Source organism: Scomber japonicus, chromosome 12 (genome assembly GCF_027409825.1).
Source record: "Scomber japonicus isolate fScoJap1 chromosome 12, fScoJap1.pri, whole genome shotgun sequence".
In the NCBI taxonomy this organism is placed as follows: Eukaryota; Metazoa; Chordata; class Actinopteri; order Scombriformes; family Scombridae; genus Scomber; species Scomber japonicus.
This window is the reverse complement of record NC_070589.1, coordinates 12,468,574-12,496,233: the sequence shown is the minus strand read 5'-3', so window position 1 is coordinate 12,496,233 and position 27,660 is coordinate 12,468,574. Positions and strand designations below refer to the sequence as shown.

The window sequence follows — 27,660 nt, the reverse complement described above, 5'->3', positions numbered from 1 at the left end:
GCTTCCTTCTTTTTTTATTTTCTTCTTTTTTATTTTACATCAAGCTCTTCACGTCAGAGTTTCTAGGTAGTTTTAATTCTGTATCCTTCCGTTCCGCAGCAGCTCACACTCTGATGGGGAGAGTTTGGCTCATCTGTTGCCGAACGACTTCCTGACTTGTGTCCGGACTCTTCCTGTTGTGTCCCGGCAGCGTACCTCCGAGCCGCAGCAGGTCCCTGCCAACACAAAGCAACACAGTTCAGAGACAGGTTCACGGCCACTTAAACAAAACATAAAGCTCATTATTACTCCTCTGTGTGCTTCCATCCACTGGATAAAGGTCTCATCAATCTTAGTGTTAGTGTAGGTAAATCCTGCAGACACCTACAACCTTGTGGCTACAAACAATAAAATGGAATGTCAAACCTATTCATCACATTTTTTAGTTTTAATAAAAGTTGAACATATTTTTTCAGCTATCCTGAAGAGAGCGTCTGACTGTCCTTTGTTCCTCGGCCAGTGTCCTTGTTTTGAAGGCCCTCGTGGCTGAAGATACTTTCCGATAGCACTGCATCTCATATCCTCTCTCTCCCTGTGCTATCTGCCCAAACATCATTGAGCAGCCAATGGCAGGTGAGGAGCAGCAGAGATATGCGAGCGTGGCGTTCACACGCGCAAACACAGGAGACGCTCTCTAAATCATGCTCTGACAACATGATCCTTTCTCTTCCCCTCTCCTCCTCCTGCTCCTTTTCCGTCTATCTCTCGCTGTTGCATACAGATGAGGCCATAAATTAATCATTGGCATGTCATCTGCACACAGTGACACGAAGCATAACATGCATACACACACAAGCATCACAAACACACAATCATCACACACACACACACACACATCCCTCTCCTATTCGCCCATCGCGGCATTGGGCGCGCCCTCCCCCGATGCATTAAAAAGCTCATTAGCAACCTAATTAAACACATTCCTCTCTTTTAGCTTCTCCTCAATCTCCCTTATTACTCACACTTCATCACCTCCTGCTTTTCCACATCAGCAGCCCTGGCTGCTGTCTGTCCTATCACCTACATTCCAGCATCCAGCCAAGTATAGGGGGAATTAAACTGAGGTCAGCCATTACATTTCCACACACAATTAGCTTCACTGAGCCCAAATCCTGGCATAGGAATCGCCCTTGGGGCCCGGTGTTAGAGTGAAACTGTGAGCCAAGGAGCTCGCACAAAACCTGGATACTGTATGTATGAATTCTGCCTTTTGTGTCGTTCAGAAACAGGAATCTATCGCCCAAGCAGAGCCGCAGTTTTGAGGATGCGCGCTCGGTTCATTATACATCACTACGGAACTGAGGATCTTGCATCTAAACTAGCAGTAATCATACTGTTGACTGGGTGCCAGGATGACAAAATTCAGAACAAACAGGATGGCTGGAACATTTGGAGTCACTGCGTTCAAAACAAAGCTGGAAAACAACTCGTCAGCTACCTATGAATAAGTCAACTTCTACACTTCAGGGAAACGTCAGTGGAAAAGAGGCAGGCGTCTGTCTGGCGGTGAAATCCTTCAGCTCAAAGAAGCATCCTCCCAGATCAACCAGAAGCATAAAACAAGCCAAACCCAACAAGCATGAACCTTCTTGTGTCTCTCTTTAGGCCAGCCGTAATTTTTTTTTTACTGTGACATCTTATTCCAGCAGCCCAGCCACACAGCTCTGCTCATGTCTGCACGAGGAGGAGCCTGCACTGCACAGCCATCATACGCAATACAGGGGACAATTTCACACAAGGTGAGAGAGAGAGAGAATTGCATCACCTCTTTTTTATGTTTGCACTCCCCTGCCGCAACTGTGGAAAAACCTCAAAAGCATTATGCATATATTTTCCACAAGTGTAGCTGCCAAGTCAGCCAACAGCACAACAAACTGCAACACAGGCTGACTTTCTGACTTCCTGTGAATTTGTTAACAAATACTACAAAATGTCTACCACTGGTGTCTGCATTTAAAGCCTGGTTGCTGTTGAAGCAGTTGAAAGCACACGCCATGTGATGTATGCGTCTCTAAAAACACAGAATGATCAGATAATGTCGAACTAATTTCCACATGAACATTTATTTGGTGCAATCCTCTACAGACTATAAACCCGGTGAGATTTAAAGCTGCAGCTATTAAGTCCGTAAAGTTGTTAAATCTCGCAACAATCGTGCTGAGGTGTCCGTACAGTAAAATGCTCTGCTGATGTTCCTAAAAAGAGCTGAGATGTAACACATTTCCAGACGCACAGAATCTCCATCCATCTTGCAACTACTCCACATTAAAAAAAAAAAAAAAAAGCAGTTCTTATTAAAGGCTCGCTCTGTTTCTGTGACTCACCCTGAGTAGGTGCTGGTCACCACCTTGAGGCTGGCGGCGTTGCGGAGCAGCTTGTCCAGGGTGCTGACGATGCGGGAGAACTTGGGCCTCAGGTTTCTCTCCTTCATCCAGCACTCCAGCATCAGCTGGTGCAGCACCATGGGACAGTCCATAGGTGGGGGCAGCCGGTAGTCCTGCTCTACTGCCGTCATCACCTTGGGACAGGAAGATTGGAACATAGTTAAAAATGTGGAATTAACAATACATTTGATATATGTATATGTATAGATATTAAGCCAGAATACAGCCCACACAAGGGTTTAAACAGATGTCTTGTTAACATTTGTGTTAACATTTGGCTTTGTCTCATTTGTATTATGTTCATTCTGTTTGGCCTTTGTTAGCATGGAGGAAAAATAATCCCCAGTTACTGTATAATGTCGTATATTAGACAGTTTCTCGGCCCATGCTGTCACATATTCCAATCTTCCTTTCAGTATCTGTACGAAACTATACAAACAATATTCTCAAACTTGTCACTTTAAAAGCGACATGATTGATGAGAACGACAATAAGCGGAGGACAGAAACGTTTGCTCATTGATTTGATTTCACCTAGCAACTGCATTTCTATCCATAAGCTCTGTATGGGTTTTAACTCCCCACAACAATAAAAAATTGCCATTTGGGAACAATAAAGCGTTTCTGCTGCACTCCTCTTCTCCTGCTGCTCGTCCTTTGATTTTTATGTCGTGCTTCTAGTCGGCGAGCACCTCTGTTTATATCTCGTATTTGTTGGCTCTGTTGCTTATTGAGCGATGACTGTGGCACAAAGGCTATTGGGAACAATAGAGGGCCTCCACTTTGATGCTTTCATTACTGCATGTGGGTTTTGTTATGAAAGTTATACATACATTACTAGCATTTTTCATTCTGGGTCCTCTTTGCTTTATTGCTATCAGCATTCCAAGTCTCTTTTTGAAGCACAATACAGAGCAGCTATTCCACAGAGAATAAAGTGAAGGTGTACACATTGCTTTGGCACTTTGTTCAGGGAGGAGGAACCGAGAGATTTCTTTTTCTTTCCTGCGAGCTCACTGCTGTAGTTACGATGTCTGTGCAGTGCAGATAGCCTACAGGTAACAACGCCCGTAAAAAAAACCTTTTCCTGAGTATGCCTTTGTGTCTATGTCTGGGAGTGTGTCAGGAGGGAGCTTTGCAGTATGGATTTGTAGGGGGTGGGCAGGCTAGGGCTGTAAATAAGGTGGTAAAAACTAGAACACAGGCACACAGCTGCACCAGCATCTGCTGTGAGGAGATAAAGACAGCAGAGCAGGCCCAGGTCCAACATGTCACGCTGGAAATCAAAGCTACAAAAGCTAAGCTTAAACTCCCAGCAAGACCTAAACTTAGACGTAAAACTCCCTACATGTGCGTTTGGTCTATAGATATATGTATGTAGCTCTGTAGCTATGTATGTTTAACTCACATCCTGGTTGCTCATGTCCCAGTACGGCCTCTCTCCATACGACACCACCTCCCACATGACGATGCCATAACTCCATACATCACTGGCTGAGGTGAACTTCCTGAAGGCAATGGCCTCTGGTGCCGTCCACCGAATAGGAATCTTCCCTCCCTGCTCGAACACACACACACAAAGACACAGAGGGGGATGGTATCAACACCCTGGGAGACGCTGCAGACACATAACAACACACACATGCAGACGCTAATGCAGATTTCACAGACGGTCTTGCACGCTAACGCAAATATTGGCACACATGAGCAGTCACACATGCATCCATATGCACATGTGAAACAAGTGAGGGGGCTCAGATTAACAAGCTCAATTAAACTTGTGCTGAGTATACAAACACAAAGCAGAGTTAGCAAACACACTTACACTCAAACACACAAACACACACATACACACACACACACACACACACACACAATACTGACCAGGGAGCTTGTGTATGTGGGATCAGCGGAAGTGTCGTCCAGAAAGCGTGACAGACCAAAATCAGACACCTTGCAGACCAAGTTACTGTTAACCAGGATATTCCGGGCAGCCAGGTCTCTGTGAACATAGTTCATGTCTGACAGGTACTTCATCCCTGCAGCGATGCCACGCAACATCCCGACCAGCTGTGTCATCGTGAAACGCCCGTCGTTCAGCTACAAAAAAAAAAAGGGAGGGAGTACAAGAAAAGGTGGTTAATAAACAGAGAAGAAAGTGAAGGAGTGGAAAATGATAAAGAGAAAAAAAAGAATATGGAATATGAAGAAGTAGAAGATAGGAGAGAGTGTAAGAGATAAAAGGAGCGAGAAAGCACCAGGGACGGCCAATCGGTTACTGAGGCCACATAAACATGACATCTGTCATAATGCTTCACGGCTGCTCCTGACAATCAGTGACAGCTGACCTTTTCATGCAAGCTGTCCAATTAGCTGATTAATTAGACTCTTTACTGCTGTAGTAAAACCATTAAGGCCCAATTTTGAAGCCAGATGAAAAACAGAAAAGGAGCTGCAACACTCAAATCAAAAACAGACAACAGCAGGTTTTTCTTTTTTTCCGTCCTCAAACTAGTTGCAGGTACTGGCACTGCACGGTTGTTAACATGACTTCTTCAGGCGAAAAGCTTTGTTTGCATTTCTTTTTTTCGTTTTGTTTGTGAACATTAAAGCAAAAGTGGCCCGTTGACTGAATGAGAATGGCATGTTGCTGAAAGCTCATTTTCCCATTTGAAATCCCTCGATTTGGAGAATTTTCCCTTTTGTGTTAACATTTGAGAGGCATGAAACAAATCTGAGATTAGGGCTTTAAGGGGTTTAAATTACAATTCTCCACATTTATGAAGCGTGCCACAGTAGGATAAACTCTAGATTGCAATAAATCAGCGCTCCAACCTGTGAGGGCTTGTGAAACCTGATGTGTGTGAATTAAACTAATCAATGCCGAGTCAATACACAATTAACTGATGGAGAAAAAAAGTAAGAATTTCTCCAAAGCTGAAACTACACTGAGCTTCTATTTCTTGACCTGAATACTTAATTCAAGCAGGATTTAGAGGAGAAAAAACAATTTTCAACATAATCAATCCCTTCTTTGACTCCACAAGGAGAAAGACGTGACATGACAAAACCATAAACATTCTGCTTTGTAGTCTGCACACTCCAATGAAGTCTGACAGCAAAATAAGCCAGGATAGATGGATGTATAAACAGCCATGATTCATAGCAGGCCTTCAGAGCCATGGCGGTGTGTGCACGAGTGTGTGCTGCGTATCTACATGTGCATATGTCATGTGTCTCCAGGGAGCTTGAGTACGAGCTCTCCTGTGTGTGACACACATGGACAGTTTTGTGTGAGTTAACTCTGTAGTCCCCTTTATTAGACCAGAACTCCGAGTTCCTCTGACTCACAGACAGTGTGAGAGCGGCGGGCGCGGGGGTGAGTACAGCACAGTACTGCATAGGATGTGTTTTAGCATTATTTGTAAGACAGCTGACTGAGAGGAGTGGGTGAGAAGGAGGAAAGGACTCAGGCTGGACACTGTGTACAAGTGCAGGTCTGCAACTATTGATTGTTTTTTTTTATCATTTCATCTACTAGTTGTTTTCTAAAATAATTGTTAAACAAATGTCAGCAAGAAAGAGAAAAACAACTATCACATCTTCCCAGAGCCCAAGATAATGTCTTCATATTTCTTGTTTTGTGTGATCAATGGTCCAAAATTATCTTGTGTTTAATGTCATAGACGACGAGAAAATATCAAACACAAACCAGTCCGTTTTACACAATGTCTGCTTAAAAACTACTCAAGCAATGAATTGGCTATCAAAAAAGTTGAACGTTGAAAAATCGTTTCTCAAATTTTTATCATTTCTGATTAACCAGTTGTTCTTTTAAATTAATTGATCTTGTAGAAATGACAATCACAAATTCCCAGTGCCCAAGATGATGTCTTCAAATCACTTCCTTTGTCTAAACGATACCCAAAGATATTCAATCTTCAAAACTTTGAAAAGCAGCAAATTTGTAAATCATTTTTCTTGAAGATCCCCTAAGGAAATGTTTTAAAACACCTACAAATTCTCTGCTTGAAGTAATTAACTGAGTCTGATATGCTTTGTCCACCAAAAATGATCACGCTGTCACTGTCTGTATTCACTACTGGTACAAAATCAATAACAATAATTGTGAAAGAAAGAAATGACTTAAATAATGAAATGTTTGCTAAAATGTGTCAGTAGCCATAAGAATTAACAGCTGTCAAACTGAAAGTCTGGTCAAATTTATATTTTTGCTTATTTATAATTGAATCATATAGTCACTTTTTTTTGCACTGGCTGAAAGGTGTTGGTAGCACAGACTTCTGATTTCAATCAGACTCATGCTCATTCTTCATTCATTTATTCAATGATTTAAATAATCATTTTGCCACTGTTGGTATTTTATTTAGTCACACTTCCTGTATAACTGCTTTGTGTTTTGACAACATTTATCATCTAAGAGGTTTTAGATAACAATCACAATATTGAAGGGTATTCTTTTGTGTTGTAACTACTACTGGAAATAATATTGAAAATTTCAAACAATACGGAGTCCTACAAAATGATGTCCAATCATTTTAATACAATGTCTTGGTAATTGTTCCTTAATGTGTACATTCAGACAGGAAACATGGTCACCAGACATGTTTTGACCCCACTTAACCGAAGTGTTTTTAAATTGTCATCAATTTAAAAACACTAAATTTTTCATCTCCTCTGGTAACAATCAGCTGTCCATCACTGAAAGAACAACTGCTTTTAAGGGATATGAAAGGCAATTTTCTATATTTTTTTTATTGTTGAGAAATCTCATGTCAGAGTCAAACCAGCAATGAATGTGTATGAATTTACCTTTTGCTACATTGTATGTTTCTTATATATCTTAAATGTAAAGTCAAGACGTTGTGAGATGTAACACAACAAGCTGGGACAGCGTTCCCATGCATGCATGATGGCGTCTGCCTTACAAAGAACTACTCTCTAGAGACTGAAAACATGATCGCTGTTATAAGTCTTTGGAGCCTTTTCTAAACAAACGTGCCCACACCCACACACACACACACACACACACACACACACACACACACACACACACACACACACACACACACACACACAGTACACAATACTTCTAAGAAGGATGAGTTCATTGGTGGTTTGGCTCTGCACATGAGATTTGTTGACAATAAGAAAAACACAGAAAATCACCAGCTTTATCCTTTAAGACCAGCAGCATTGCATTGATTCGCCACAAACATTAAAGGTATACTACACAGGATTTGTCAGTTGGTGTTTGTAAACACACTGCATTCAAAGTTGGCCCCTCCTCCCAGGCTGAAAGATAGAGGGCAGCGGCAGTCGAGCGAGCTAGAGAGTGAATGAAGAGAAGAAGTGGTGCTGGCGAGACCAAAGTGGTGAATCAGAGAATCAGAATAAAGAGAAATATAACGCTATTTTCTTGTTCCACAGCGGTTCCATGCTAAAGCACAAACGAACACACTCACACCTCTGCACAACCCTATTAATAAGAGCTTCATCCTGTCCGCTGTGGCCTCTCTGCTCTGTGTGTGTGTGTGTGTAGCTCAGCCTCGCCCTAGCAAACACACAAACCTGCAGCTCTTTATACATCCATGACACAGAGACAGAGAGCAGAGTGAAGCATAGAAAAGAGATAGACAGTGATGTAACCTGGTTGCTACACTACAAGTCCTGACCTCACACTCTGTGCACTGTTATTGGCTGGGAGCTACACACTCACTGACCAAAGGTTGATGCCAAGAAACATCCAGAACACGACAAAATAATAAGAAAATAGGTAGAAGGCGGTAGAGTCTCTGCAGATAAATACACCACCTTACATTTCTAGTGGGCCACGAGCGATGATTGAGAGTGATTACTTTAGTATGAATCAATACATTTTTTAAAGCAAAATCCTGCACAGTATACCTTTAAGTAACCTCATCTAGCAGCTACAGTAACTAGACTTCCTCACAGTGCAGCCATGCAAGAAAACACATTTTATTAAACATAATTGACATGTAATAGCCCCCACACAGCTGAGAAAGTACTGTGTGACACCTCATTTCTCATCTCTCCTTTGTTCAGCATTTTGTGTAGGTGGTGGTGGTCTAAACGAAAACTCTGATCAGTAATGTATTCTGTAGCTGTACAAAGACTCTCTAATACACTGAAGCAAATCTACCCAAAGGTCTGGTGTGTGACAGTTTTCCACCCAGAGTTTGTACATTGGAAAATCTGTCAGCATCAGTCAGTCACGTCAAGCGGAGAAACTATGGCTGTCTCCAGGCGTTATATTGCACATTTAATCTCTATCACTCAGCAAGTGAACGCCTCAGGGTGTTTTACAGAGAGTAAAACATTCCGATAACCCAGAGGTGTCACGATCGTGAATGACTGTCAGTGTGTGTGTTCCTCTCATCTTTGATAAAAACAGTAAGTAATCTTCTCAGTCAGAGGTGTTGCGGTACACACATTCCTGCCACGCTTACCCTGAGGAAGGAATCGAGCGCTCCGTTCTCCATGAATTCAGTGATGATGAGGACAGGGCAGCTTCGCGTCAGGACACCTTCCAGCCGAATCACGTTAGGGTGGTCGAACTGGCCCATGATGGAGGCCTCAGCGAGAAAGTCCCGTCTCTGGCGCTCGGTGTAGCCGGCTTTCAGCGTCTTAATCGCCACCACCATCTCCCTGCGGCCGGGTTGCTTGAGCCGTCCGCGACACACCTCACCGAATTCACCTGGGGTAAGACAACGGGGTAGGGGGCGAGGGGGTGGGGGTGGGGGTGAGGGTGATGGGAAAGAGGGGTTGAGTGAGCAGAGGAAAGAAAAGGAGGGGTGGAGGGAAAGAGGAAGTTGGGGAAAAGTGCAGGGAGAGGGAACATTACTGGTCGGATTCGGGAGTGAGGGAGCTGATTTGAAAGAGTCGGGGGGGTCGGCTTCAACTGTGGAGGAGGATTAGAGAAGAGGAGAGGAAAGACCGACAAGCAGAAGGTCAAGGGTCAAAGATGTTGGGGAGAGAGGGAGTGACTGGTATCGATCGAGTGTGGAACCTCGGAGCAGTGGAGGGAGAGAGAGGACGGGCGAGGAACCTGAGGGTTTTGCATTTGGTGTCTGAGTACAAATGTTTACGATGGATAGAGAAAGAGAAAGAAAGAAAGAAAAGACAGGGAGCAAGGTTGAACGAGCAGGACCAGACTGTCATTTGAGGTGATGTTAGGACACAACATGCCACTGGAGAGAAAAAAAAAAACAGACTAGAGGGAAAGAACTACTGAGATGATTTTCACTTCAATCCTTCCCACCCGCAGCTCTCATGCACCCTCTGAATCCTAACCCTTTTCTCCCAGAGAGGACTCTCTTTCAGAGCAGAACTCGGGGCTTGATGGTGCACTCCTGTTTAAATAAATAATTAATAAACCTGAATCCTTCTCTGTCCCCTTAGACAAAAACAGCGGCGGTGTTTACCTGCACCAATGACTTCTTCTATCTTCACGCAGGAGATGTCTATTTCTTTGGCAAACTCGTGGATGGCGTCATTCGGGTCCTCGTAGGTGAACGGATCGATGTACACTTTGACCCCTGGAGAAACTGAGAGGATAAAGAAAGGTTGATGAGAGGTCAGCATCTAATCACACATGCCTTTGAAGTATGACTGAAATCAATGTCACAAAATTAAGAAATCATATATTCATCTATATCATAATATGATATAATAGTTTGATTTAGTCAGTAATAAGAGTTAGGTGATCAATACCACACTCAGGTTAGTATGGTAAATATGAAGCTAAAGCCACCAGCAGCCAGTTAGCTTTACTTAGCATAAATGCTGGGAACGGGCAGGAAACAGCTAGCCAAAAAACTTACTAATTAACAAGTTATATACATACAAAAACGGATGTGTAAAAATGGCAGTTTGTGTTTTTTTAGGCCGTTATGTGCCAGACTGTTTCTTGGCTGTCGTATATGCTGGTTGGCTGCTGACAAGAAGACTTCTAGTGCCTGGCAACTTCATTTTATTTAATGACTGAAATAAATGAGATGCATGATAATTGGTGAGTTTTTAGAGGTGCTGGTGGGCTGATTTTTATCTTTGGACTGAGCCAGGTTAGCTTGTTTTCCAGTTTCCAGGCTTTATGCTAAGCTGGCTATAGCTTACTGATCATCAAAACAAATAAGTGTATCTTCCCAAAATGTCTTTAATTCCAACACAATTTTGTAAAATTAAACATAAGATGATACAATCACATCAGCCCAATGCAATTCCATAGAAAGTTGATACAATAATTTATTGCCAACCTCTATATATTTTTATTTTGCAATTGATATAATGTAATGTATGTAATATCTGTTGTCCTTTAAATGTTACAAAGACACCTTAAAGCACATATCTTATAAAGTTAACATAATAAAAAAAGGATTGTGTGGACTTCATGGTCACGGCTTCCTCCAAGCAAACACAGAAATGGCTTCTTGCCTCAATCAGGTGACTAGATAATTGATTGAATCAGTAGGTTAACTGTACTGGCGTGACCACAGAGGACATGGTTCCCAAGCAGAACACATAAACTTACTGTATTGCTGCAGTTTTTCAGTGTACTCCAGCTCTGAGCCGCTGCGCTGCTTCCTGTAAACAAGCAGCACATGAACAAAGTCACATTCACATAATCAGTCTTGACCCTTTCAAGGTACAGCGAATCAAACTAATATCTAACATCACTATCAGATGAATCCACATACTGCCAGGGAAAGAACACAGACAGCGGCTGTTTCTCTTTCTTCCGGAGCTCCTTTTTGAAGCTAAAGAGTCAGTATACACCCTTTGAAAGCATGTAAAAATTTAATGAGCCTCTTTGTTCAGACTCTAAATAACAAAATGCAACATGTAGTTCAGGCTGTCAGTAATAAAAATCAAACACTTACTTAAGGCAGACAACAGCGATTACCACCAAGGCAACAATGACCACCAGACCCGCGGAGGCTGAGCCGATGATGAGAGGCAGCTGGTCCTGTACCGACTTCTGAGGGTCACCTGGCACAGATAACACACCAAGACACAAATGAGTAAATAACAGTTGAAGAACGACTTAAGGGATTAGATGGGGGGTCTGTGCTGCATGGGTAATGGCTGCCAATTAAGGCAGCCATAAAAACGATTAAGTCTGAGCCCTCATTGAGAAAAGCTATAGCAGCAAATCATCAAGAACAAAAGCAGAGAGGTTGTCCGTACTGTGTAGGTTGGTGCTGAAGTCCAAGGGGTTGCTGTAGCGTCCGTATCCGGCAACGGTACGAGCTCTAACCTGCACCACGTAGGGTGTGGCAGCCCTCAGCCCCTCCACCTTAGCCGAGCTGTGCTGGGATGTTACAGTGTGCGACATCGCCTGGCCCTGAAATACAACAATAGACCTTTATTAAGTAGTAATAGCTCATTTTCAGATGCCACATGTAAGGAATCCAGCTTTTGGTCCTCAGTTGGCATCATGACAAAAAATTAAATTGGACCACTGCTGAAAATGAATAAGACAATGTAATTATACAGTTAATAATTGAATTCATAAAATGTACCTTTGCTCATTTTAATACACTCAGCAGTTTTGACACTACAGTCTTTTTCATTCCATTAGACTTTCTTTTGATAACATGAGCTAATCCTAGTGGGCCATAAGTGATTATTGAGAGTGATTAGGATTGGGGTTAGCTAGCCCTAACTCTAACTTGTAAAAGATACTGATAATTGACACCTCACTGATTGTCCAACTGCTACACTATGTTTCAGCATAAAGCCATTAACCCATCTTTTACATGATGGTAAAAATCCATGTTCAGACAGCGGAAGACACAGCTCCCTTCATTTCAAAGCAGCATAATCTGGAAACACATTATTGGCAGATCATGTCCTGTTAAAATTTATGAATGTGAAATTTAGGAATGTGAATGTGTACTTTACCATCACAGTTATTAAAATGGCAGAATTGTATCTGCAGGGAATTACTAGGAAATCTGATCAATATCAATGACTTGCAACTCACACCAGTTGCTGAAACTGACCCCAACAAAAGACATTTCTAGATTCTCCCAAACCCATACATACAAATCGTTTCAAAATTACATTTCTCAGCATCTAAAAAAAAAAGTTGCTCTCCGTACAAGGCTAGAGAAGTAGATTTTCAAATTCAATAAGGCAGAGTGAGACCTCGATTAAGGCAACTGCTAAAAAGTCAGCGCTTACCCTCTCATGGTATTTAATCTCGTAATCGAGGATGACCCCATTGGGTTTCTCGGGGGGCAGCCACGACAGGCTGAGAGTGTCTGAGGTGGAGCGCATCAGATGAACGGTAGGTACTGCTGAAGGTGCTGTGGGTAGACATCAGAGACGAGACACTTTACATTATAATGTGGGGCACTGGGAAAGTTACTTCACTTATGAGTTTGGGAATTGTCACTTCAACTTCTGACTTGCCAGGATTTTTCTCTTTTGAAATCACAAACCATCAAAGTAAGATCATAATTATCCAAAGTTCCTCAACCGGAGCAGTTCTAGAAAAATGGTACATGCTTAACCTTCACTGTTCTACGGTTTATTGATTTGTGAAGCCTGAAAGTGACTCAATTGAGAGTCATTGTTCTGGGTCTATAAAATGCAGTAAGGTGGATTAAGTGCAGGTTAACTGGGAGAGTAATTACAGCCTGTGAAAGGTGCTGAACAGTTTAGTTGATGATGACGCTGCAAATATGAGAAGAGGAGATGTTGAAAGGTGACATTGTCAGTGATGTAATGTAAGATGCCTGGTTGACAGCGTGCTGAATGCTGACAGTGGAGATAAAAAGTATACTTTGCATTTCATCTGCCTTCCCTGTTCCTTGCCTAGAAAAACAGAGAATTTGTCCCATCTGTCTCTCTCACTGAGTGTATTCAACAATGTTTACTGTTAGTGCTAATACTGCTCTGGATAGTGAGAGCTCATTAAGACACTTACTGACATTGACTGAACGGAGGATCCACTAACCAGCCTGTTTCATCTTGATGTTAAGTGATATTGATCAGGGTAAGCTATATGAATTAACTTGGTTTGTGGACACATCTAATGTCATTGACAGATCTTCTACTGACCGGCTTGGTTGGTGGTGATGTTGACTGTGGAATAGCTGGGCGAGATGGGGTTCTTCCCAGAGACCCCGTTGACAGCCTGCACCTCGAAGCTGTAGCGGGTGTGAGCCTGCAGATTCCTCACCACCACCTTCCTCTGCCTCAGCCCCAGCCTCCGGGGGGCGATGTCCACGTTGTCGTCGCAGCGCGTGCAGGGACTCCGGTCTCGAAGGCATTTTTTACACACCACGTTATACACCAGGTCATTCCTCCCGCCTGTGTCCTCGGGCTCCTCCCATTCCAAGGACAGCGAAGTCTCATTCACGCTGGATATAACGTTGCGAGGTGCTGAGGGGATAGCTGCATAAACACACGAATGTTAAAGAAGGTAGGCAGGGAGAGTAGAGAAACACACAAGAGAGACTTTAGCCTTGCTCCCTATGCAGTGCTTACATTATCCGCTCTCCACACTGATGACAGAAAAAAGCTTAATTTCGAAATAAGAAGGCAACAACGGGGAGTATTTAATGTACAGAAATAGGCGAATACTGTAATCCTCTTCTTTTTATGGAGGCCTTTTGCATAAATAAAACGCTCTAAACAAATCCTCAAGATGCAGCAACGTACATGGATACATGTAAAACACTGCAAGAGGAAAAATCTCTTCATGGTTCAAATAAATAAATCAACACATTCAGAAACTGGAGGATAAATACAACTTGTCATGCACAAACAGAACACCACTCCTCATCATTTAGTAATGTTCCTTATAGAAAAGCAGAATCCTGTGCGGCTCTGCAGTGTGACCATTTCTATGCATAAACCTTATCGGTGCTTTTGGAACTGGGCTAATCCACTGTGATAGAAAAGTCATGTTGTATCGGTATAACCCAAGGCCACCTCGTTTCAATAAGCAGTATTGCGTTTTGAGTGATGAGCGTTTGAAACCTGGATAAAGTATGATAACCGCAGAGGGAGGCAACAAAGATTGGCTCTGCAAACGCGTTTTTCATCCTATTACAGCAAAAAAAGAGAAGGGTTCTCCCTCTGAGCTTCCAGTGGCAGAAAGTCTAACCTGTCTCACAGCAGAGAGAGAGAGAGAGAGAGAGAGAGAGAGAGGGAAAGAAAGCTCTCAGGGCATCAAGCTCTCCTCGGCCAAAAGTGCCTGTCCGCTGAATTCAGCTCCTTACCGGCTCGCTCTAAGCCGCAATTCCACTCGCCCTGTCCTTTCTAATTAGGCAGACTCAGTTCAGAGTGGAGGCTCTTCTAATTGGACACCCGTCTAAAACACACGCTGAGCCCAAGCTGCCGGCCATTGACTGGCTGAGCCTCGCTTGTGCAACACACCGCTTCCAACACAAAGCACAGGCTGCCTGGCACAAGCTCTGACAGACCGCAGGGACTGAACTGTCAGGCCTGTGCGTGCGTGTGTGTTTCTGTGTGTGTGTGTGTTTAGTCAGAGATGGCGCTTGTGTCCCTGCCCAGCCTGTCTGTGCGTGCTGGTCAATGTCAGAGTCCACAGTGTTCCTGTGACGAGGATCTGGGGAAGACAGTTGCGGGCCGTGTGTGTCATTTAATGCGTGAAAGGCCCGTAGGGGGCGATTTTACACGGTCAAGGCAGCACATCTCTCTCTATCAGCACAACTGCTGGAACTTCTCTTAAAGGTCTCTTCATGCAGAACAAGCATAGACAAGCTCTTCAGCATCAGACCGTGTTAACATGTTACCACGTTACCAGCACCACCAGGTATAATGTTTCCATTTGAAATATTGACATGCAGCTGCAGATTTGCCATTTCGAACAAAACAGCAACAGCGAGAGCCTGGCACTGATCATTTATAGAGTACATTAACGGAGCCCTTCTCTGACTCAGCACTAGAAAAGCTGAGGATTTTTTCGGTCTGTGCAGCGGAGGATGACTTACTGGTGCAGGCAGAGTCAGGGGGGTCACTGTCAGCACGGTAGAAACCATTTTGGCAAGGACAAATATTGGCTCCTCGGACGCTGGTGCGACTGTTGGAAGGACAGGCAGCGCAGGATCCCTCCCCGAATTTGGATTTGAAAGTCCCAGGGATGCAAGCTGGATGCGAGGGAAGAGAAAACAAAAAAAGGACAATGAGGACAAAAAATAAAAACTAAACAAAGCTGTCACTTGTGTAAAAGACAAGCAGCTATCACGTCTGTCATGGAACAAAAAAAACTGTACCAGCGGAAGCCAATATTTATGGGGAAAATGTTGATAGGTAAGGGAGAAATGGCACACACTTAAGCATAAGGTCTTATCTATACATTTGCATCTGCTCTCTCGTTTTCTCTCTCCCCTCCAGGTGACATTAATCTACCCAAAAAGAGCGGTGAGATGACAGCAAAGTTTCATGTTGAAGAGGAGGAAACGGAGGATAAAGATGGAGATAGACTGTTGACAGGAGATTGCTGTTGTCAGGCAAACAGGGATGGAGAATGTTTCTGAGAAAAAGGATACACCCTAAACCCATCAATCAGTGTCTGTTCAATCATCAGCTCTCCAAACCGCACGCTGCATACAAACAAGGCCTCCAAATGCATGCAGAGCAACTCCATAATAAGCCAATAAATCAATCCAAATAAAGGGACATCAGACCAGACATAAATTAGCTAAGAGGAGTTAAAATATACAAAGTAGGGTAATCTTAGACGATGTGTCCAAGCGATTAATTTGAATTCCAAAGTGTCACGCTGAAGGTTGGCTGATATCAAGTCTAAAGGATAAACCAGCATAAGCCTAGACTAAAGAAGGATTCAGATAAAGGGGATTAGCAGCAAAAGGTCTGGATATATCAGCCTCCAGAGCCCCATGCTTTACTGTTTGCCACATTCCTAACTGGTGGTGTAAAAGTGGGGTCTCTGGCAAACATCTGTCCTGTCAGCGTGAGGGCTCGTAAAATGCAGCCAGTGAGAGAGACAGTGTGATTAACTAGTTGGGCTAAGTGGTCTTTCCACCCTAATTCCCAACAATGGCACTTTTAGGAAAATCAGCGCAGCTAATGGCCCCCGCATTGTAGCTCTAAAACCGTGCAATAAAAAGCCAAAGAAGATAAGATGAAAATGTTTTTTTTTTCTCTCCCTCGCATAATGCACCGAGACCTTTGGGCTCTACACTCTCTGATCTGATTTATTTTTCTTCTATTACACAGTGCATCATCATTATATTTTATTTGTTTATTTTCCTCGCTTCTTTCAAGAGGGTGCTGAATCACCCCCACTGTCTTGCTTCAATCCATTAACCTCTTTGGAGGGCACGATGATTTCCCTGTTTCTGATACACTAATGTTTCCCTCTCTCCCCCTCTACTGTCTCTCTTCCTGCTCCTCTTTTTCTCCTCCGCTCTTCTCCCTCGCCTTCTCTCCATCTCATGCGGCGTTTGGCTGCGAGCGGCGGCGGGACTGAGGTAAGAAATGAAATGTCGGAGTGATTAATGTTAGCGTGGCAGTGTTGGCTCACGTTGGTCTGAATGGTGTTAATGAGTGTGGCCGCCTGTAGATTAACTAACGGGAGGCCGCAGAGGAAATTACACTTCCTCATCGCAACCGCTGGCTGAGGCCCTGGAGAGCTTTTTATCAGGCATTGGCGGCAAGCTTTTAACCTTGAGCCGCCAAATGGCAACGAATGAGCTCTCCAGCGCGTGTTAGACACGATTTCTCACACCCAGGTGAGAGGAGGCTTTGCTTGTCTGTCTTTGACTTCCTGCAGCCCCCCCTCCCTTTTCATTCTTCCTCTTTTCTGCAGCTGTTTCTGTTCCATCCTTGGCAATACAACACTGTTTAACTCATCTTTCTTTCTCTGTTAATATCTCTCTTCTCTGAGCTCCCAACGCCTGTCCCTCCTATTATCTGTATTTTCCTTGTGCGAATCTATTGGCTCTCTATTTTGTGCCTTCCCGCTATCTTTCTCTCCCTTCTGTCCTGCTCTCACAATATTTGTATGCTGCCCCTCTCTGTAACACCTCATTAATTCATACTCTCCTCCACCCTCCTTCACCCCCTTTCAGGAGCCACACAATAAATGCAGAGAAGAGGGCAGAGACTGAGGTGACTTGCACCGAGCATATAAAGGAGATTTGGTTAAATAAAAGTCCAAACGTCTGTTAAATACACATACCCTGGCACTGAGTCCCGTCTCCAGAAGGTTCGAAGCCAGCGATGCAGGTGCACGAGCCCACAGGAACCATCCACTCGCCGTCCCCGTTACAGTACAGCTTCAGAGGGACTGACACCTCCATAGCATTGGTCACACAGGCCCCAGGAGCAATCACTAAGGAAGTAGCTTCTGCACCTGTAGCAGTCTCGGGGAAGACGGCGAAATTGGCAATGGTGGTGGAGCACTTTCTGAAGAAAACCCTGACTGAGATGAGAGACATGCAGGCGCCGAGGTCCTGGAACGCCAGGTAAAAGCCGGCCTTCGAGAGCGGGCCAAAGCTGCGCACTTTGGTGTTGATCCTTCCCGCCTCCAGGAGAGAGAAACTCTCATCTGGGGCTATAGTGTCGACCTTCACATAAGGGTTCTCCCTCCACAGAGGGCTGGTGTCTGTAGCTGTGTCCCCTTCTGACTCATAGTAAAACAGATTAAAGGTCTCTTTACAGGAGCCGGGGATGTTGGGAATGCTGGCACAGTCACGGACGGAGAACTTAAGCTCCACGTAAACACGCAGTACGCCCTTGCGGGGGATAAAGTCCGTCCTCAGCCAGTTGTTCTGATTGGGCTGTCGGACATTACACACCTGGTAGGTTCTGATTGGGCTCATGGAGTCGTCATAGCCACTAACCTCCTCCCACTGTGGAAACAACAGAGAGATACTGTGACACAAGAAAACATGACAGCAAGGAAATTCAGAAGAAAGACATTTCTGAGACATGACTGATGGAAACAATGAAGAGAATAAGGTTTACACAGTTTAATTAATAATGAAATGCTTTTTCTTAATGCGATAACAGTTCTGCTTCACATTGGGAAGCAACTGAACTCACTTATCTAACATGCTGTTAATTAATATTGAGTAAGGTTAAATGCAGAGCAACAGAATGCAAACCATTCAAGCACACAGGGCATTACAAACAGTCAATTGACATCTGATATACACTGAATATAAAAAATAAAACACACACACACATACACACACCAACAGTTCACCCACACCATCACCATCAGACCATTGTCACTTTTGGGGACATTAGATAGACTTACATTTATTTCCTGGAGATTTACCCTAACCCTAATGATCACCACTACTTGCCTAAATGTTACCATAACCTTACCATAACCTTAACCACTGACCCAAAAATCAGCCTTTTCCTTGGGAACAAAACTACTTGGAAAAGCCTTCCCCAATTAGCTGGTCATAAGTCTGAAATTTGTCCCCAAAAGTAGCCTATGACAGACCAAACACACCCAAAGAGACACAAACATTCCCACAGTGTGATGTGTACGTGTGGCTTGTGAGGACTCATTTGCTGCTAAAATGTTTCTAATTGCATGAATCATTCAGAAATTCCAATCATTACGGGCTATTAATAGAAAACATTCGCCCATTAAAACACATTTCACGCATTATGCCTATTTGACTAACAGTCCTGATGCTGATCACGTGTCAGCTGTTTGGAGGTTGTTTTGCATCAAGGATCATCACAAATCTGTTGGTGGGGGCTTTATGAAAATCTACCTTCAATAGCTATGAAATAAACCACAGACATGTCTACAGCGCTCCTACTATATCTATAACTGCTGCAGAGCAGATTGAAACAACCTCAAAAGGTGATTTGGTGTCTATAACATATGCATTTATTATCAACGCTTGAGAGAGGAGAGAGTATAAAACTGTATATTTGAAATTGCAACATTCCCCATATATCTATAATATAAATTGAGTGAGTTATTTATTGAAATGGCCAACTAAATGCAATGCTGTGAGTGTGATTGCACCATGGCAGCACTCCTGAGCACTTCAGGTTATGCAGAATATATTACAGTTATTTTCCCATGCCCACACATACAGCCTGAGTGCAGATCTATGCATTTGCTGTGGTTAATATAACAGGGGGACCGGTGTCTTTTACACCATAATGCTTTCAAAATAGTTATTTAATTACTGACATAATGATTGATTTTTTGGGGTGAAGTTCAAAAAATTAGAACCTTGTATCGCTTTATATGGTGGTAACAGTGATCTTACTGTGATATTGTATGGTAACTAACATTACAGTCTATGATAAATGGCCCAATTGGTCAATAAATTTAGTCCATTAGGAAATAACCTTGTGAGAAGTCAATCTTTTTTGATTTTTTCCCTAATTCCCTCTTGGACTGAATGCTTCGTTTCCATAACAAATGAGGTTCCCAGAAATTGATTATTTCAACTGGAAGAAAATAATGCATAACTCATCTCACGTCTCTTCGCTCCTGTGCAATTTATTCCCAAACGATGAGCCCAAGAGTCAGCATTATATGTCGTAAATCACCAGCAACACGTTGATGCACTACCTGACAAATATGATAATTGCCGGCCCCCGAACGTATGGGCTTGTCAGGCATGAGGAGAGGGGCTGCCTCACCAGTCATGACATATGACTTCATGGATGCTAGGACATTCAGACTCGGCCCTGGTAGGGAAAAGGAAAGAGCCGGGGCTGCCGAAGATCGTTTCCATGGAAACCCACCATTTCCATTGACTGACTTTGCGCTCACGTAGCGAAGACAAATTACACTGGCCGGGAGTGGGGGAGGTCTGTCAGGCTGTTAGCCCTGGGGTCAAATTCATGTTGTTTTATTTTCTCACCATTCCTATAGGGGGTATCAACCGAAAACCTTAATTTCTGCCTGTAATGCGCTCTTGGGCCCATATTATAAAAGAAACCGACACATGCTTTCAATTATCAGGCTCTCTATCCTAGGGAGGCGTACAAGGTAGAGCCTACCTAATAGTCCTCACACACTGGGGGATATGCTTTGTGTATCTGCTCCCTTATTTGTTTAAATTCTGTGCAGTTCATCAAGTGTTATACATTTAGCTAAATACTGAAAATCTTTGATTTCATCCCTACAATATCATACATTGTTTTTCTCATTTTCTTTTTTAGTACCCAAGAAGGCAAACACACACCGCACAAACAAAGATATAAAACAGTAGGAGGTGTGCTGTTCAAGGCAGACTGGGCTCTATTAACGAGCAAATGGAACAAATGTTATTAAAGAGAAAAAAGGCAAGACAAAATGAACCAGATACATGCACACACACACACACACACACACACACACACTTACTCACCCCGCTCTCTGGGAATGTGGTCCAGGCCAGCTCTGTGGTTGCCCACCGACTGTCCATAAGGGTTTCTGCAAATTGAGAGTAGGAGGAAGGTTGACAAACTGGTATTAAATGATGTGAGGAGGGAAAACGAAATTGCTGCATGGCATTAAGGACCACACACACACACACACACACACACACACACACACACTCTTGACAAAGGATGCAGGTAAAACTTCCTCTCCCTCTCTTTCATAACCTCCACCCACACGCTCTCAGTTTTTGAAAGCCTCACTGCTCTGACAATCATGGCATATCTGTGATGCTGCCAAATTAAGGCTTTCTCCCTCTGAAAAAAAAAGTGTGTTTGTCACACACAAATGCACATCTTTCAAAAATCATTTGTGGAGTTAAGAACAAAGCATCCTTCAAGAAGCCTTCAAAGGGAAATAGTCCATTAAATAGAGCCCATTCAGGGAGGTCATACAAGCAGCACGGCATACATTTGAAACCTGAAATTTGAGTTCAGATGTTATCTCGGAGGTTGTTTTCTTCACCTACTTAACGACTTTGTGAGGAGGTGAGAGCAGGACAGACAATCAGAGGCCAGATGAAGAATAAACAGCAGGATCAATGGGTATTGTTGTCAAGCTGTCAATCAGATGTCACCTGGTCCAGCAACTTCACTTCACCTCAGCTCACCAACCTCAACATGTTCTCAACATACAGCTGTGGCCGTGTTGACTCCCATTGTTATGTTGCTGTTAGCGCATAATTAACAAAACAATTACACTTTCTTCATGGAGACTCAATGACACGACGCCTGCTGTGCACCATTTGCTTGCAAGTCGTTGATAACGGCACTAAAGGAGTGTGAGAGAGGGTAAACAAATAGCATGTCCTGTGTAGAATAACAGTGGTGTGGCAGTAAAATGAAGCTGCACTCTTTCCCAGGGACCGTGGCTTTTTGTTCTGGGTCCATACTCTAGGTTGATGATTTTGCTTCAAAGGCAGAAAACAATGCAGTTAAAAGAACAGTGTGTCCTTTGCTTTTGTGTGTCAATAATAGAAGTTGTTTGATTGAGTGAATAGATCACTGGTCCATCTGTAGCTGCTGCTGAGCTGGAGATTGCACAGTGTTTACTGTCTGTGCTGCAGTGTTCATTAGAAAAAACCACAATGGCTTCTTTTTCTTTTCAGAAGATGGGGATAATGAATAGTGATCTGTGCAACAGGACAGATTACATCTGAGGGATTCATTTAGGTCAACAGTGTGTTTAAATTCTAACCAGACTGCAGTTAGAGGGAGAACTAAATATGGGTTTCTCTCCTTATTTCACATCTTCATATGGTCAAACTCACACTGTAGAGAAAAAACCAGCAAGACTGGTTTACATGCAAATTAGCCCGCGGTGTGTGTTAATGGGAGCACAAGTTGACAACTAGTATCAGATGTGTAGGGATAAAGTACTTATGTAATGCTCTCAGAGCTTTTTGTTCTCCTTGAAAATAATGGTTAGTTTGGGAGATCATGGTCCAAGAGGGAACAAGAGGAGTACAAAACAAATGTTAAGGTAATGCATAACTGAAACATGATTCATGATTCATGACGATTTAATGCATAAATTATCATGAATCTCTGTTGCTCATTAAGAAATGATCAAGTCAAAGTGAGTGTCTGTGATTTGTTGACACAATTACCATCAGTGACTGGGTCATGCAGCAACATATAGATGTTTGTAGGACTGCAATAGTTAGTCAATCAATTAATTAGTTGCCAACTGCTCAATTAATGATTCAACTATTTTGGCAATCGATTCATTGTTCTATTGTCACTTTTAAGTAAAAAAAGGGTCAATTCTCTGATTCTATCTATTCAAATGTGAATACTTTCTGGTTTCTTTGGTCCTCTTCTATGACAGTAAGCTAAATATATTTTGGTTGTGGACTGTCAGGACAAAAGAGGACATTTGAGGATGTCATCATCTTAGGTGTTGAGAAACAGAAATCAACATTTTTCCCTATTTTTTTCCCCATTTCATTTCATTTTTTACACCAAACAACTAATTGATTAATTGGGAAAATAATCGATAATGAAAAAAATGATTAGCTGCCACCCTGGAAGTCTGTAGTGATAAAAACAGTTTGATATTTCTAATGAAAATAGGTACTGCTCTGCTTTCATATGCATGGATCTGAAATGCTTTTTTCCTACATAACTGGATTCCAGCTAATTTGATGGCGTATAAATCAAAGTGACTGTGGAAAAAAACCCTATCATTAATAGATGATTCATTACACTAATCATTCTACTAATCATAAACACATAATCACTTGATCATTTCTTAACAGTGTGCAGGATTCATGATACATCCTGCATTAAATCATCATAAATCAGGCTTAAGTTTTGTGCAGAGCACAGTATTTTAAGAAATGAAAAGTGGGCTGGTAGGTTTGAGATGAATAGTGCTGCATTAAGTTAAAATCATTTAATCTAAAAAGAAATAAGTGGCTCCATCTTTGTGGACAGTGGGGATCACATTTATCTCTGCATGATATTTAATAAGTAATAATCATGCACAAAGAAATTTGACACTACAATAGGTGACAGGGCTTTAACTACAAAAGTCCTGTAACTCGTTTGTAAAAGCCTTTTCATTCTTCTGAAGGCGTGAATGACAGCAGTTAATAACTTGAGTTGTAGAGTCTAAATACACGATTGTGAACAAGGTTGTTTTACTGATTAGCACGACTAGAGTCGAAGAGGAGGGACTAATCAGCACTACTAATCAGTGAAATCAGAGGCCGTTGTGTTTGCTTGGCTATACTTGGCCCTCGGTGGCACACAGCTGAGAGCTGCCGGACTAGATGCTGCTGATCCGTGTATCACGCCTGCCCCTTAAGTGCCTGATCCAGCTAGCCACAGGTCTGACCTGATGCTCCTTTAAACAGGCTTCACCTCACACTACACACAAGCACGTATCTGTAAAAGCTGAGTTCAAGCCCCCATGAAAGCAGGATTTTACCCTACTCGAGCATCTTCCATCCCAAAGGTGCTATTCTGTAGCCGTGACCGTCTTCTCTGTGCAAGAAAAGTGAGGAACCCTGGTATTGTTATAAAAACTATTATTAACCAGCAGGAGTGGATGACACAGTATATTCTCAAGCTTGACATCTAAGTTCAAGCTTGCTTTAATGCACTAAAATTTCAGAACAAAAAAAGTTTTTGTTCATACTATCGTCAACTCACTAAATCCAAGATTGAAAAAGATCCCATTTGTTCCACAGCTCCCCCCTCCCTGTTAAATTTACAATGCCTATGAGATTGCTTCGCTGCCATAACTCAAATCCAGAAATCTCCCCATTCTCCCATAAAACTACAGCAGCAGTGGAGTCACTCTGCCCCTGGGTAAGAAAACAATGCTGCAGTGGCAACTTTAGAGCATCACCACCCATGGCATTTTGATCACCAGAGCCAAAATGCCACACATCTCTGCATTCTCAGTGCACTCTGGGAACTCACACATGCTTATGTTTTATTCACTTTGTGAGAGCGTGTGCATCATGAAAGGGAGGCCTCGCCTCGTACTACACTGACACTCGCTGCCAACAAGCAAACATATGAAATATTAACAGCCAAACATCATCAGCAATTGGAGAATGATCAAAATGTGTGGCTATAAAAAAAAAAGTGGAGAAAATCTGAGGTTTGCGCGACTTCTTAACTCGCACAGAGCAACGGTTCATTTATATATGTGTGTTTGTTTCTCTATATAGAATCATGATGAGTGCGATGCTTCATTTGTCACTTGATGAGGAATTTCTGAGCAAGTCAAGCTGACCTAATTCCATCTGTCTTCAGGGCTGCTTACATCTGCCTTTACAGGTCAACAAATAATTATGCTTGCTGATATTTTGATCTAGAGAAAGCAGCTAAATGGCCATGAAACACTCCATTAATGTCAAACTCATCTAATGCTCAATGCTTCATCTACAATACATACATACATGCTTTAGATTATTTCATAAAATGCTTTCTGAGTGGCCATCCATCTAGTTTATGAGCTTTTAAAATAACGGTATAGTAAACACTGACTGTAAATGAGGGTAATACAGCATAAAAATGTCACAGTTGCTGAGGCTTTTACTGCATTCTGTTGTTGCGAACTGGAGATAACTCATCACTTGGAGCTTTTGTAAATAAGCACACACTTCAAGTTACAGTCCAGCTTGCATCATCCATGCGCAAACACTTGCCAATCTGAAAAAACAAATTCCAGATTCTAGCCATGTGTTGAAATCCACCAAGTAAGCAGCTAAATAACAGCATACAACCCCCTGAAAAAGGCCTCCTTTTTCCCACTCATTTAAACCCATCCGATGATCTGCCCTTCATGTTTATACTCAGAGGACAAACATTAGTTAACCCCTGAGCCTTGAGTAACAGTAAGTGGCCGAGCTGGGAAACGGGGCTGATCATCTCGGCGTGAGAGCCCACTGGGACTTGGAGGGCTGCTGCCGCTGCATTGATTTACTTGCTGACACCAGAATTGATGAGGGATCAGGCTGGCCACGGTCCAAGAGAGGCAGATTGGACAGGGAGAAAAGAAGGAGGCAAGGCAGAGAAATGTAGCTACAGCTCAGAGAGGAGGAGCTGGATGGGTGGGTGAATAGCAGCAGAGGAGGCGAGGGTGGGCTTCTCCCTGGAGCAACAATCCCTCGGTGATGGAGAGAGCTTCGGGGGCTGCAGCATACTTGTTAAGCCATTGACCTTTAATTCACACTTGTCATCTAATATGTTTCACATGTGTGTCCCTGTGGTGCTTCAGGGGGCCGAGATTGATCCGCTCTGGTCTGTGTTCAAACGTCCTAAGCACTGATTGGCGGTGACCAAACCCCACCAGCAGGTTTTAAACCTTTGGCGTGCATCATATGAACAGTGTATTTCTCTCTTGTGACAGTGGCAGCAGAGGAACACCCCACTCTGCCTGTCTCTGTGGTGTGGCGCAAACCTCTGTGGGGCAATGGTGGTGGTGGTGGGGGGGGAGGAAAGGTGGGGCAGGTGGGCACCCTCACACTCAGCTTGTGGGTGTGACAACAACAGGGACAATAGCAACAGGGCAGTCCTTCAGCCGCAATGGGAACACTGGGATGTCATCACACACTACCACATACACACACACACACACACACACACACACACACACACACACACTCACACACACACACAAACACACACAAACACTCACACACACATAGGGAGACAGACACACCACATGCAGAGGGAATGGGACGTGCTGCTACATGTGTACATGGATTACAATCAGAAAGCAAATTGATACTCAGCATAATTGCCTATTTAACAGAGCGGGACGGCATGATATTAACAGCTTTAATTAACCAAAACATGAAGGGAGTATTGCTTACAGATCTGATTGAATCCTATTGAAACATGTAGCAATGACTGATGTGGTGATTAAACTGACAGGATGGACCTTCCCAAAACATGATTTAAAATGTCACATATCAGATAGTATACACACACTCTCTACTTTTTCCCTCCCTATCCATTGTCTATCTCGTATCTTGTGTGTGTGTGTGTGTATGTGTGTGTGTTGTTTTTTTTTTATGGCAAAATTGAAATTCAGAACAGTCCATTGTTCATCAGCGGGAGAAAAAAAAAAAAAGTAGTGATCAAAATATAAAGCGACATACCTTCTACAGCCAGCACCACAGGAACAATGAGGCTGCACACCCACAGCAAGCAATCCATTGTCATAAAACTGGCTTTTGCAACATGAATAAAGGTGTGTAGACTGGACCCTTTGGATGGATGGAGACTCAAACACAGACCACCGCAGCCGAGCTTTTTGTTCCTCTCCCAATTCTCATGTCTTCAGTTACCAGGAGGGCTCTCATCGCCCCATTCTACCAAGAAAAAAGAAAAAAAAATCCACATAAAAAATAACCGAACGCGTCTTGCTTTGTTTTTTTTCCCATTCAATCAGATCCCGTTATTCCTCCAGAGTTGTGAATGCGATGGCACACAGGAGCTCTTACAATGCGTCCTTTCTCAGTCTCATTCTCTTTATCTGACTTTACGGACAGTGAGCCTCTGTCCAGGGGCGCATCTTTCGGCTGCTGCCCTCCCCAAGCAGAAGATGGAAAACCTGGATCAGAGAGCGTCTGTGTCCGCGGGAGGGATGCACTAGTCTGTATGTACTTCTCTATGTGTGTAGTCCACTTTGACCAAGCTGTTGCTCCTCTGCGAGGGATGTGCGTCGGAATGGCAACACTGGGACAGAGACACAGAGGGGGCTGGGGGCTGGGGGCACAGGCTGGGTCAAGACAAAAAAAATGAGCAGCCCGCTTCCAGTCGGGATTTTCAAAATGATGGCACACATAGCATCAGTATGACGACTTAACCAAACCAAATATTACTTTTAGTATCATTATAATGACAGTAAATGTAAAAGGAAAATATAATCTACAATGGTCTATTGTATATAGCAACCCCTTTGTCTCCTTACTTTATCTTTTTATTGTGTTAATACACTTCAATATTCAGTATTTGTTATGATTTTTTTTTGCATGCTTTATGTAATTTGATATAATACTCTTCTTTATAGACATCTAATATTCTTGGATGTGTCTGCTCTTAAAAATCTGCCACTATCATACTAACACTTCATTTTTCTTGCATAGGAAGTCTAATGAGCCTATATGTTTATATGACCTGTACAAACAGCCGTCCTGCCAGTGCCTCTTTTAATTATAATTGACTGTTTTTCCTGTTTCATAGTAGTCGTCCTTTATTATTCTGTGTTAATGGTATTAAAGGCACATTTTCTGTCGAACCAGCAATCACAGATTAGT

The 27,660-nt window shown here is 42.9% G+C and overlaps 1 protein-coding gene across 1 annotated transcript; it reads right to left on the bottom strand.

Moving 5' to 3' along the window:
- Nucleotides 1-103: 103 nt before the first annotated feature.
- Nucleotides 104-26,563, bottom strand: ephb3a (eph receptor B3a). The gene is made up of 15 exons (XM_053329597.1): nucleotides 26,500-26,563; nucleotides 20,806-20,870; nucleotides 17,646-18,318; nucleotides 15,433-15,588; nucleotides 13,532-13,867; nucleotides 12,650-12,774; nucleotides 11,651-11,807; nucleotides 11,344-11,452; nucleotides 10,995-11,047; nucleotides 9,889-10,011; nucleotides 8,914-9,161; nucleotides 4,307-4,522; nucleotides 3,831-3,980; nucleotides 2,364-2,557; nucleotides 104-215 (listed from the first exon to the last, which is right to left on the bottom strand). The coding sequence occupies exons 1-15, from the start codon at nucleotides 26,561-26,563 to the stop codon at nucleotides 104-106; spliced, it is 2,781 nt and encodes a 926-aa protein (XP_053185572.1).
- Nucleotides 26,564-27,660: the final 1,097 nt, after the last annotated feature.

Coding starts and splice junctions, on each gene's coding strand:
- ephb3a (XM_053329597.1), bottom strand. CDS start 26,563: ATGACAATGGATTGCTTGCTGTGGGTGTGCAGCCTCATTGTTCCTGTG. Junction 9,162..9,888: donor AGAAGAAGTCATTGGTGCAG/GTAAACACCGCC, acceptor GTCTTACCCCAG/GTGAATTCGGTGAGGTGTGT. Junction 3,981..4,306: donor CCACATACACAAGCTCCCTG/GTCAGTATTGTG, acceptor GTGTTCGAGCAG/GGAGGGAAGATTCCTATTCG.